Here is a 12,393-nt window from a genome sequence, read left to right on the forward strand (position 1 = left end):
GTGGTAAAGAGGCACTTAAAGAGCATGTGCCTCTTCATCATTCACTGCAACAGCAGCCTTGTTAATATCATTGGTTCGTGACAGTAAATGTTCTGTGTACATGATGCAACAGAGTTATCAGAATAATGTGGTGAACAGCTGCTGTCATCAGACTCAAAGGTTTTCCTGTCTGGATGCAGAGCCTCCTGTTTCATGAAATAGTGAGTGTAGCTTTGTCATCAGCAGATCTGCTGATATGTCTAATTCATAAGAATATTCGTAAATCGTAATGCAATCCACAAGATGGATTGCAAAAAATGGGGGAGTCTTCTTTGGAGCGAATAGGAGAAGTTGAGCAATTTCATTTTGTCTCGGTCCCACAATAGCTGGGTGCTGACAGCTGGACATGACCTTGACGTCTGACAGGGTTGAGAATCTGATTCAGCAAACTCTGTATCTTTCCTGTGATAGACTCCAGCATCTACGAGGGTGTGATGAATGCAGGATTGAGGAATGTTTCTACCAGATGAATGGTATACTTCAAAATGTAAGTTTCCATTACTACCTCTAGATAGGGGTAGATTTGCTCAGGTTTGAATACATATTTCTTCTCTATTGAAATGAAGTAGTGATTTGAATTTGTGTTTCCGTGTTTTGTTCCCCGTCCCATGAAGCCCTTCCATTCCTGACTCAGGGATCAGTAGAAGCAACAGAACTACAGAGGAAGGACAGGAACATGAGGACTGATAAGGACTGAAAACTGAGCGAAAACTCATATTTATGCAATATGCTTAAAGTGTAGAAAATAGTAAGACATTTCTCCAGTTTTCATTTTATATTGTTGTCCTTACCTCTACTTTAACCCTTGTCTGTCTGTCTGTCTGTCCGTCCATCCATCCATGAGTTATTTCTTATCTTTGTTTTCTCTTCATTCTGCAGTCATTTTGAAAGTGTTCAGAGATATTTATCTTTGATGATGACTCTGATATTAACATGCTGCACATGTGAGCTGCTTCTGTGCAGGCGACTTTAAAAGATGAACAGTGCTGTGTGGTTTTTGCATGCAGAGACACTGTTGCAACACACAGAGAAACACACACATTCGGAGAAGCCCCACACTTCTTTAGAACTTCCTCTGGCTTGCTGACTTATAAGTGAGTGACTAGCACTGGGTTTGCAGTGGAACCGTAGTTCAGAGTGAAAAGTTGGTGCTGTTCAGCCGCAGTAAGACATCTTATTCCGTCGATTGTCTACTTTTGATTCATGCATCAAAAGCATGTTTGAATTATTCTTTTAAGTTGCTTGAATTTTTTGTTTTTGCTTTGCTTTTGTTTAATTGCTACCAAGCCCTTTGCTGCAGCATGACCTTGTGAAGTTTTTGTGTTTATTTCTGCTTTTGACAGAATTTACATGAAGATGGAACACACAACATTCCCCAGTTATGACTATTCGGATTTGTCCAGCGAACCAAAAGAACCATGCAACCACGACAGTTCTAACCTCTTGGGAGCTCACATATCTGTCCTCTACTACTTCCTGTTTGCCTTCAGTCTCCTCGGCAACGGCCTGGTCCTAATTATCATCTATCGGTAAGTGTATGTAAAGCCAAGTTCTACCCGGACCTTTTACAAAATAAATTGTTTTCATGTTCATCCAAATCTGAAATTTAAAATCAAAATTCAATCGATAAAGCATATGCAAAAAAGAGCAAGTCTTCCCACTGCTGACCAAAACATTTATGCACCGTTTCAAAAGTGGACTGTAGAAATTTCCTGAAGTGTTTTTTTTTTAAAGACCTATCCCGTTCCCCTCTGTGAAGGTTTCTGACATAACTGAAGCAATTTGAGCAATCTCAGTTCAAAGAATCAGGGAAAAGTTATAAGAGAGAAGAGCTTATTGCTACTTGAAGCAAGACTTATTACAGAACAAATTTCCTGTGAATATCTTCTTGCCAGGGTCGGAATTTAAACATGTTAATTTCGATTAATTAATTACATGAATTTTAACGAGTAAATTTTTTGCACAATTAAGTGTTTTTTTCATATAGAAATGTCCCTAGCTGGAACATTTATATTGTGTTTCTGGTACGCCCGTAAATGTGATGCACAAACGACATCTGGCAATTGATGATGAAGCCGGTTCTCTTGGCCACACCGATGGTCAATGTTTGCTTCAAAAAATCAACCTGATTGGATGCTGGGAAAGAGTATTTGTGTGCTTAGGTTATTCTAAAAGGAGTTAACTGAAATATAATCTTAATGCTAACCATGTAGCAGCATCAGTGCATAATGCTAATGTCAGCGTTCACAGTCCACATTTCTAAACAAGGTCCATTAATGATCAGGAGTTCCTGAAACGCTGGGAAGATAAATAGATAGAACAGCACTTAGCTCCAATATGATGGTTGAATAACCAGGATAACAGATTAAAAACAATATGATTGTTATTGAGCTCATATGTCTGATTTTGTAAATTAAAAATGTTGCTCATTTTGTTGATTTTGATTAAAATGTAATCAATTATAATTAAGTAATTACAGAGCCTGCAATTTACCTGATTAAAATTTTGAATCAAGTCCCACCACTATTTTTATTCGTGCTTCCATCAGTTTTTCAAAATTTGTTACAATTTTATTTTAACATCCTTCTCAGACTGCTAAAGCTGTCATCACACTCTTTACCACTTTGTCTTGTATTTTTGGGTTTTACAAAAATGTGTCGCCTCTTTCAAGCATGTCCGTTGGTTTTGATGGATTTTCTGTGGAGTGTGTATACTGGGATGAAGGGTGTAAAATTGACAGAGATTTACAGTGCATGATCTTGATTTAAACTGATTTGTCTAAAATCCATGAAGCTACATGTAGTCAGGATCATAGAAGTGTTTCAGTTCACATGAAAACCAAACCACAATTTTTACTCTTCCAGTTAATTCCTGTTCAGTCCAGCACACTTCCACATTCGTCTACAGCTTCCTGGTAACAATGCCAGGTTATGATTAGAGAGGCTGGTCCTGCACAGCCATGCTGTGGGTCAGGAACCGCCCGATGCTCAGAACATTGTGAGCTTGTGCAATGTTGTGGTAAAATGGACACAAATTGTCCTGTTGCAAGTCTGACCTCTATTAGCACACCCATGCAGTAAAGAGTAAATCATCTCTTTGCAGACATGCTAGCTGCATTTCCATTACAAACTTATGCAAAACTTTGTCAATATTCCGCTAATGTAAAAAAATTAAAAAAAATTCTGCACAGTTGCGTGTTTCCATTAAACAAGAAATGCAATTGAAATAACATGTGAATAAGTTTGTTCCAAAAAACATGCTGCGCCATCATCCTGCTACCACTTCCTGTTGTCGTCTTCTTCATTGTGGCATCATGATCTTGAGACAAAAAGTGTTTCCATGGCAGTTTTGTGAAATTAACCAATTTCAATACGGCCATCAAAAAAACACCTCATCTTAGCACCAAAACGTTTGATCAAATAACTAGATTTTTAAAAAATTGCTGTGTTTTCATTAAGTGCATTATATGGTCAATGGAAACGCAGCTAGTGGTCACCTCTACATGGGCGATGCCTCTGCTATTGAAAAATGCAAGTAACATGAGGACGACTTTGGACTTTGACTGTCTTGCTGTCCTCACTGTGACAGCGGATTGTTCCACTGAAGGCTGGGGTGATTGGTCTCCATGGTGTCCTCAGTCACTCATTACTCATGAACAGTGATGACTCTCTCTCAAGATTCTGGCTTGTGAAGATACTCCTGGACACCCGGACACACCCATACTGGCTCATTCAGCAGTACTGACATTATCTCTACACACGCCCTGAACCTGCCCAAATCTTCCAGATTTCACTTTGGATCAGTCCATGCATCAGATACCTGATGTACTTAACATTGGGAACAGTCTTTCTCGTTTGTACCTCTTTGAACCTCTTGTGCCACTTGAAACCTCCATAGAGCAACATCGTCTCATTTCCATAGACTAGAATATGCTCAAGAGTTTTCCTAGGCCAGACCAAAACCTTTGCTGTTTCAATCCCTTTCTAGTTTGAAGTTGAGAGGCTGTTAACAACACACAAGCTGTTAACACTGCAGCCTCTCTTATTTTAGATCTTGTGATGATGCCACCCATAAACCTCTACTTGTCTTATCTCTTCCAAAACACAGCGAGTCCTGTTTTAATTATTTCAGGTCTATTTCATGGAAACATACACAGTGACAGACAAACTGAATTAAACAGTGTTTCCATTGCCTGTGTCATGGTGCTTATAGCGTAAGCTAATTTGCCACACATGTCCCTAGTTGGGCTTTTCTAAACAGTGTATTTAAACACTATTGGGACATTTATTCTATGGAATACATTGTCCAATGTAAACATGAATTATTTTCAAACAGTCAAATATGTGAATGCAAAGCAATGAAGAGAACTGTGGAAATAAGAGAGCTCACTGACAAGGATAATTAGCATGCAGAAAAATTGCAACTTTAAATGTAGCAAGTGAAGAAAAACTTGCCATTTTGAAGTTTGATCAAAAACTGGACAGCAAATTTGCAAAGGGAAAGAGTTAGATAACACCTTTCAATGCAAACAAACAAAAATACATACATTTGCCATAAATGACATTTTATTCTGGCATTTGAAACGGTCAGAATGTGTGTGGCTCAAGAGACGAGAACATTTTAGACGGACTTCAGGGGGGACGTAATGAGGCTGTCTGAAAAAAGAAACACTGAGACTATAAGATGAAGTCCTGGTTCTGTGGAAGCTTGTTATTTTCACTCCTACAGAGTGAAGTACAGTAGGTAGAGAGGAGTGGGTGGGTTGAAGGCTTCTATCTCAACCCCCGAGAGTCTCCTCTGCTCCACCAAGCCTCTTCGACAGCTCTACCTCCAGAAGAAGAGTGTGAGGATATTTTCTGTTCTCATGGAAACTCAAATGACAATGACAGACACCAAGTGGAGGAAAAAAAAGATACAGTGGGCTTTGGACTGAAAAGGATTGATACTGTACATTTTAAAACTTTCAAGTTATGCTAATGACCATTTTGTCCAACGTTATCTGACTCCTTTCACTTATAGAAATTTGAAGAACTGCAAGCACTTACAAAAAAATGCGGCAGCGTAGCTCAGACTGTGGAGTTTAAATACCATCTCTTAGATTTCAGATCAATGTCTCATCTTCTTTTCTCATCTAAAACTCTTAAGAAAATAGTTTCTAATCAGGTGTGTGAATCTCTGCACAGAAAGGATTTCCAGTGTGGTTTCACAGCTCAGCATAGCAGTGAAACCACACTGGTTAAAGATGCTAATGACGCTCTTAGGGCTTAAAGTAAAAAAAAATCCTGAGCCTGAAACTTATAGTTATGATAGAAATTAACTATACCATTGCTATTGCCACAGTTTAATAAAAAGTGTCTTTGAATAGTGCAAACAATTGCTTCTAACAATACAATTAACAAGCTAAACACTCAAACTTAAATAAGACTTCAGTACAAAACAAAATGTAAAATGTCTGTGGCCTAAAGGTTTGCCTTACAGGCAAAAATCCATCAACATTAAATAAGAGTCCTTTCAGTCAATGTTTTTGCAAGTAACTTAGAACATGCAACATTACCAACTAGATCAGTGTTCCTCAACCTTTTTTGGCCCAGCGGGGGCGCTGGCCTTTATCCAGGTCACTCACCGCCCCCTACCAAAGAATTGCAGGCTACTTTGCACTGACTGTTATTTTATCATTAATATTACTATCACTATTGTAGATGTTTTGATTTTTATGCTAGTTTCTGTATTTATCATCAAAAATAATTTCCCAGAGAACAAAAAAGCAATGTGAATAGAAATTATTTTCACAGGCGTCTACAAAAAATGCAATGAACATTCAAGTTAAAATTTATAGGCCAACAGCATCCAATCAGAGTGGAAAAAATATTCTTGTTCTTTGCCATTTTCTAGTTGTTAAATATTCCACAAAATGACTAGATAAAAGACGTACAACATGCCAGTTTAAACTTTGAACTATTTGCAAAATGACTGAGCTCTGCAACATTAAAACATGGATAGAACTGTAACTACATTAATCATAGCTCTTCTTCTCTTCAGTGTTTGTCAGTTTCTGGTGGTGCAGCTCTGTGCTGCCTTCAGGAGAACTGGACATCAGAGTATCAACCATTCAATTTCACCCACATGGCATTTATTGTGCAAACCAGAGCTTTCAGTGGAAAAACTAAAGTTCCAGGTCCTTTTAATGCCATACAAATATGAGACAGAAACATGGATTATATCTTTACATAGACCTGTCTATTGATTTATAGATTAATAGTTTTACAGGACAAAAATTACAAAGAACAAATCTGGTTCTTAATCAAATCCTAATGAGTCAAACTTAAAGTGTCATGGAGTCATCAGCCTCATGACATTAACACTGACATGAAAAATAATATTGAAGAAATAAAAATATCAAATCTAGTTAAAAACATAAATAAGTGATCAGTTCTTTACTGTTATGGTCTGTAAGATATATTTATTCTCAGTACTAGATGTAGTCTCAACAAACCCATGGCACTTCAACAATATTATTTTACCTTTTATCTGGAAATAGTGTCTGTTTATTCTTGCCATACAGTCTCTGTATTAATTATTGCTCGAAAGGTCTTGCCATACCAGCTTATTCCCAGTGGTGGAGAAAGTACTCAAAAAATGTACTTAAGTAAAAGTACAAATACACAGACAAAAATGTACTCAAGTAAAAGTCAAAGTACCACATTAACATTTTACTTAAGTAAAAGTAAAAAAGTACTGGCTTTTAAAAATACTTAAGTATTAAAAGTAAAAGTACTTGCTGAATGCATTGCCTAATCACTAATATAATTAAGTGTACCGATCATATTTAATTTTAATACATCAGAAATGTGCCATTTTAATGAATAATGCCACAGATAAAGCATGTTTTTATTGCGTTTACTTTGTAACATAATTTAGACTTACATATATGATTCTATGCATCATAATTTCAGGGATGGAAACATCTCGTCTCCTGTCCTAACATAACATGAACTTCATTTTTTTTGCCACACATTTATTTTGAAAGAAATCCAACTGGCAGAGGAGGACATGGAACCAAGGAGCCTCGTAGCAGAGTTGTAGTCTGGACCACTGAACCCAAGACCAAATCAAAACCAGCACCCCGCGCTACATGACAATAAAATTAAGTGCACCTATCAAAATTGCTTCTCAAATTGATCTGAAAGATTCACTTTCCCATAAAAACACCTAGATATTAAATACTTAGAGCTAAAATAAATTTAACCAGTGACAATTCAAACTCTTCTTCATTCTGTTTTGCTTTCATCTCTGTGCCACAATACACAGAGGTCTCCTGCCATCCCTAAAAAAATAACGCCCTGGGCGGTTGCCCATAATGCCAATGTCAGAAATAATAATTGTCTGCACCAATTAACAACGCTCAACTATGAACACTGTCCAAGGCCCAATAAGCAAGAAGTAATCTATATCTATATATATATATATATATTTTTTTCATAATCATAATGTTAAAAAACATTGTTTTTGAAAACAAAATAGCTTTTCGCATTTTTATTTGTATTGTCTAGACTAATACAAAGTATTACATAACTGTGAAATGGAAACAAAACAATTTGTGGTTTTCAGAGTTTTCTGAACAACTAAAAATGAGTGTGGTATGGAAATGAAACCAGACAGAGCATGAGCACCGTAGAACCGCATTCTGCAGCACTAAACATCTAAACTTCAGACCAGTTTCTGGACCTTTAAAGTGTTTTTTTTCTTTGGGGTTTTCACTCTACTTAGTTTAGTGCAGCTTCCCATTAACTTCTGTCCCTTCCCCTGTTGAAGAACTTATTGTTGCAGCATAATACTGCCTCTACCATATGCTACCATGTGGATGGTTTTGTTTGGTTTGAATTCCAGTGTTAAGGTTCCTGTAGTTGTTGGCATAGATTAGCGGTTCTCAACGTGGGCAGTACCGCCCCCCAGGGGGCGTTCAGAGGACGGCAGGGGGCGCTGGCGGACATTTTTACAAAAGGGGGGCGCTGGGATTCCTTTGGGGGGCGTTTGGTCGAAGGTAAACTTTACACCTTAAATCCACAACAATACCAGTTTAGACTTTGAGCAACTTGGTAAAACTGTATTGTGTAACATTAAATCATGCTTGGCTGCAACTGTATCGATGGCAGCTCTTGTCTATTCAGTGTTTGTAGCTTCATGGCGCAGCTCCGCTCCGCATCAGTTCAGCGTTCACTGACTGATGACGCTGCTGTGATTCACTTTGTCTGGTATTTATGTAGGCTACATATGTTTAGGCAGTTCTGTGATCATGTCAAAGCAGCAACTTATATTAAAAAGTGTTTTTTTTTGTCCGTTTGAAAGCTGCCCGCTTCCATGGAAGAACAACAGAAAATCGCTCTTATAAACATGTAATTACTAAAATCACGATACCTTCACTTTGTATCCCTCTGAAAAATGAACCCATTCAAATAAAGAAATCCCTCCATGGGTGACACCACGATAGAGAGCATTCATTTTATAGCGTTAACACGGTGCGGTAAGTGGTCCGGTATGAAACGGGTTTGATGGAACAACGGTACCACAGAACTTTTAAATTTCAATAATCAGAATACCGAAATTGTTTCCGTTGTTTTAAAAGGTTCATGTCAGTCTGCCTTTTCCCCATCGATATGTTTCCCGACCGCCCTGCACCTTAGGGAGCTAAAAAACAAACAAACAAAAAAACGACGCGCACATCGCGCAAAACTCTGAAACAGGAGAAACGGGACATAAAACAGAGCAACGAACTAGATGTGAATTATGGCATAAAAACAGAGAATCCGACGCTGAACAGTGAAAAATCAACACATGATATGAAACATGATGATTAGGAGGCGCAGCAGGTGATGAGTGAAAATTACTGAGCGTCAATAAACGATAAAATAAATTTAACAGGAAAGAAACTAAAGTGGACATAGCAATAAACCGAGAGGATAAAATTAATCAAATGAAACTAAATGGAAATGAATGAAGAACAAAATGCAAGAATAAACTAAGAAACTAAAGTAAATATGGAGGAATAAACTGGTATGGCAAGACCTTTAGAGCAATAATTAATACAGAGGGCTGTATGGCAAAAATAAACAGACACTATTTCCAGATAAAAGGTAAAATAATATTGTTGAAGTTTCATGGGCAGGGGCGCAACTACACATTATTCAGGTGGATGCGAAAACATAAATCGGCGCCCCCCCCCCAACCCCCCTCCTCCAGACGCCGATACGTTTAGGGCAAAACTCGCTACATTTACCCCGTTATGTGCGCGAGGTGAAGGAGCGTAAGGCGCGCTGAAGTGTAGGGGAAAACATAATCGGTGCGCCGATTCAAAACATCTACAATAATGATAGTAACATTAATAATAAAATAATTGTCAGTGCAAAGTAGCTTACAAATTCTTTGGTGGGGGGCGGTGAGGGACCTGGATTAGGGCTAGGGGGGCGCTGGACCGAAAAAGGTTGAGAAACACTGGCATAGATAGATTCTCTCACTTTTTTTTGGGAGGGGAATCAAATGTGTTACATGCTAACTAATCTTGTATCTAGGAAATCTGAAGGATCTCAGTTGAATGTTGGTGTGGCCTGATGTTTCCTCTGTCTAATGTAATGCCTAGCTCTAAATCTCCTACCTCCTTCCCATGATGGACTTGTTGTTTGTTTCAGAGTTCCCTTTAGCTTCTGAATTCAGAAAAAATGTAAACATAAGAAGTCCAACATTTATGTGGTTGACTCTCTCCTATCCAACTTTCCTCCAGGTTTGAGAGGCTGACCACTGTGACCAACATCATTCTGCTGAACCTGGTGGCGTCCTCCCTGATCTTCATGAGCAGCCTTCCCTTTGTGGCCGCCTACATGCAGATCTCTGAATGGATTTTTGGCTCAGCTATGTGCAAGATCGTCTTCAGTGCCTACTACATGGGCTTCTACAGCTCAGTTTTCTTTTTAACTCTGCTGACGTTTGACCGACACCTGGCTGTTGTGTATTCGCTGACCGCTGCTCCTGTGAGGAATCAACGTTATGCAGTCATTTCCTGTGTGTTGGTGTGGCTGGTGAGCGGTTTGGCTTGCATCAGGCCGATGCTCATCATGAACACATTTAGACACTTTAACCAAAAGATATACTGTGAAGAGTATCCCAGTACCCTCCCAAAAATAGATGTAAAGAAGCTGATAACTGCTGGATTTTATATTCAGCTTTTTGTTTTCCTCATCCTCCCTCTGGCTGTTATTATCTACTGTTACGTCAGGATCACAATCACAGTCATATCATCCAAAATAGCTACGAAATTCAAGACAGTCAGACTGATCTTCGTCATCGTACTGATGTTTTTTATCTGCTGGACTCCTTTCAACATAGTAGAGCTCCTCCATGGTAAATTCACAACCTGTGAGGGTAAACAGAGACTCAGTTACGCTCTTCTGGTCACCCGCAACATGGCGTACTTTTACTTCTGCATCAGTCCAATCTTTTACACATTCGTAGGGAGAAAATTCCAGAACTACTTCAGACATCTTGTGGTTAGTCGTTTCCCAAGCTTGAAGAAGTACATTTCTGTTGCTGATATCAGCAGACATAACACGTCTACTAAAATGACAGGGACTGAGGTCAGCGACGGGAGGGGAAGATGTAGCTTACTAAGACATCAGACAGATAATATGAAAAATCAACATGGGAATGTATAAGAAAAGCATTTGTTAGATGAAAGTCTATGAGTGATAAGAAAAAAAATGTTTACTAACCTTGGCTGGAATAATATAGTTTTGGTTTGAATTTGCAATTCTAGACCTTCTGTAGATTTTCATTCATAACTTCTGGAAAAATAAATGATAATTCAAAATGGTTCTAAACATGCAGCAATCAGTAAAGAAATTTAAAGTTATGTAATGTGTAAAATGCCCTTACAAAATACTAGTTGGCCCATTTTCCTTATGCTGCTTATGTAAAACGCAGCCAACTGTGCGTGAGAGCTTACGACAACTGGATTGGCCAACCTGCAACAAACAAAATATTCAGAGGTTGCTAAACATTTTGTAGTTATAGCCTAAATTCGTCAGAAGATTCTAGTTTCAGCATAACCATCCAAGAAGCCATCTCAAGAAGAGTTTCACAAGAAGGAATGTAAAGTTTGTTTTTATGCCTTTCCCTCTGAGAGATTTGTCTTTCAGTTGATTTGTTTAGGATAAATTCCACATTACAAGTTGTAGCCTGTTTACATTCTCTGCTTATTAAGGCAACTTGCCAATCATTGAGGAACAACTGCTGACCAACACAAACTGTACTCTAGGTAGTCTGGAAAAAACATGTTCCATGTTCATTTTTGGTGCGTTCGTTGCAGTTCTACTCCAAACAGTAGGCGTCACCACTGACACAGCACAGGGATTCATTCACAAATCAAAATGTCGCCATTCACCGGAACAAACTGATGACAACCTTTAAAAGCTGATGACTCAAGAGATGATTTAGAAACTTTCACTTATTATTACACCTGCTGTACTGATACCGGTATGAGTTGATGAACGTTAACATCCCGAATGTACATATGTAAATAAATCTGTAAATAGTTTGTGACTCTAGTTTCTTTTTCAGTGTTTTGTGTTGATCTGACTGAAATGACTGTAGAGAAATCTCTTTATTAAACTGATCTTGACTTTGCTGCTTAATAACCAGGATCCATTTAGAATGTGTCTCTGAATTGATTGAGTTGTTTAGTTTTTGTTTCGATTTGCAAAATGCTGAGACAACGTGTTGTGAATTGGGGCAAAAATAAATAATAATAAAAGAAAAATTAAATAAATCTGTAAGTAGTTTAGGACTGTAGTTGTAGATCTTTTCTTTTTGCACTGAATATAATGACTCAACAGTATTGCATTAAGTTCAACTGTTGTGGATTATAATGTGTTGTTTATTATTGTTTGTTTCACTTAGCTTGTGTTTTGGTGTGTAATAATCTGTTGTATTTCCAAAGACCATTATTTTGTTGTCAGTTGCCAACCAGTTTGGATTTTGTACTTAAAGTTGGTTGTTTTGTGGTGAAGAATAAAAAAACAACTCAACATATTTTGACTGTGGATACTCTATTTTTTAAATCCGACAGATTTGAATGTGAAATGAAAATATTAGTTTCAGTAAAATGTTTTAATTTGAACTCAATTTCTGACATGTAAGAGGATACTACATGTGTACAATACTGCATATTTTGGTACTGAACCGACATCAAGTAAATACAATGTCTGTATAGCGATACGATATTTAAAATATACCAAAGTTCTGACTGTTAGGCATTTTTGTTGTTTTTCCTTTGAATTATTTATGACAGAATTTAGATAAAGTTTA

General features: G+C 37.8%; 1 protein-coding gene across 3 annotated transcripts; it reads left to right on the plus strand.

The window, feature by feature from the left end:
• The first annotated feature begins 257 nt into the window (after positions 1–257).
• On the plus strand, positions 258–12,117 carry LOC103482364 (C-C chemokine receptor type 1-like). 3 transcript variants are annotated; one of them, XM_008438491.2, is made up of 4 exons: positions 261–526; positions 654–787; positions 1,383–1,568; positions 9,815–12,117. In XM_008438491.2, the coding sequence occupies exons 3-4, from the start codon at positions 1,390–1,392 to the stop codon at positions 10,740–10,742; spliced, it is 1,107 nt and encodes a 368-aa protein (XP_008436713.2). In that variant the 5' UTR covers positions 261–526; positions 654–787; positions 1,383–1,389; the 3' UTR covers positions 10,743–12,117. The 3 variants fall into 3 exon arrangements, with proteins under 3 accessions (XP_081457799.1, XP_008436713.2, XP_008436714.2); XM_081601673.1 differs by lacking the exon at positions 654–787 and having other exon boundaries at positions 258–526; XM_008438492.3 differs by lacking the exons at positions 261–526; positions 654–787 and adding an exon at positions 957–1,203.
• Positions 12,118–12,393: the final 276 nt, after the last annotated feature.

Source organism: Poecilia reticulata, chromosome 20 (genome assembly GCF_904066995.2).
Source record: "Poecilia reticulata chromosome 20, P_reticulata-male-v2, whole genome shotgun sequence".
NCBI lineage: Eukaryota > Metazoa > Chordata > Actinopteri > Cyprinodontiformes > Poeciliidae > Poecilia > Poecilia reticulata.

Coding starts and splice junctions, on each gene's coding strand:
- LOC103482364 (XM_081601673.1), top strand. Junction 1,569..9,814: donor GTCCTAATTATCATCTATCG/GTAAGTGTATGT, acceptor ACTTTCCTCCAG/GTTTGAGAGGCTGACCACTG.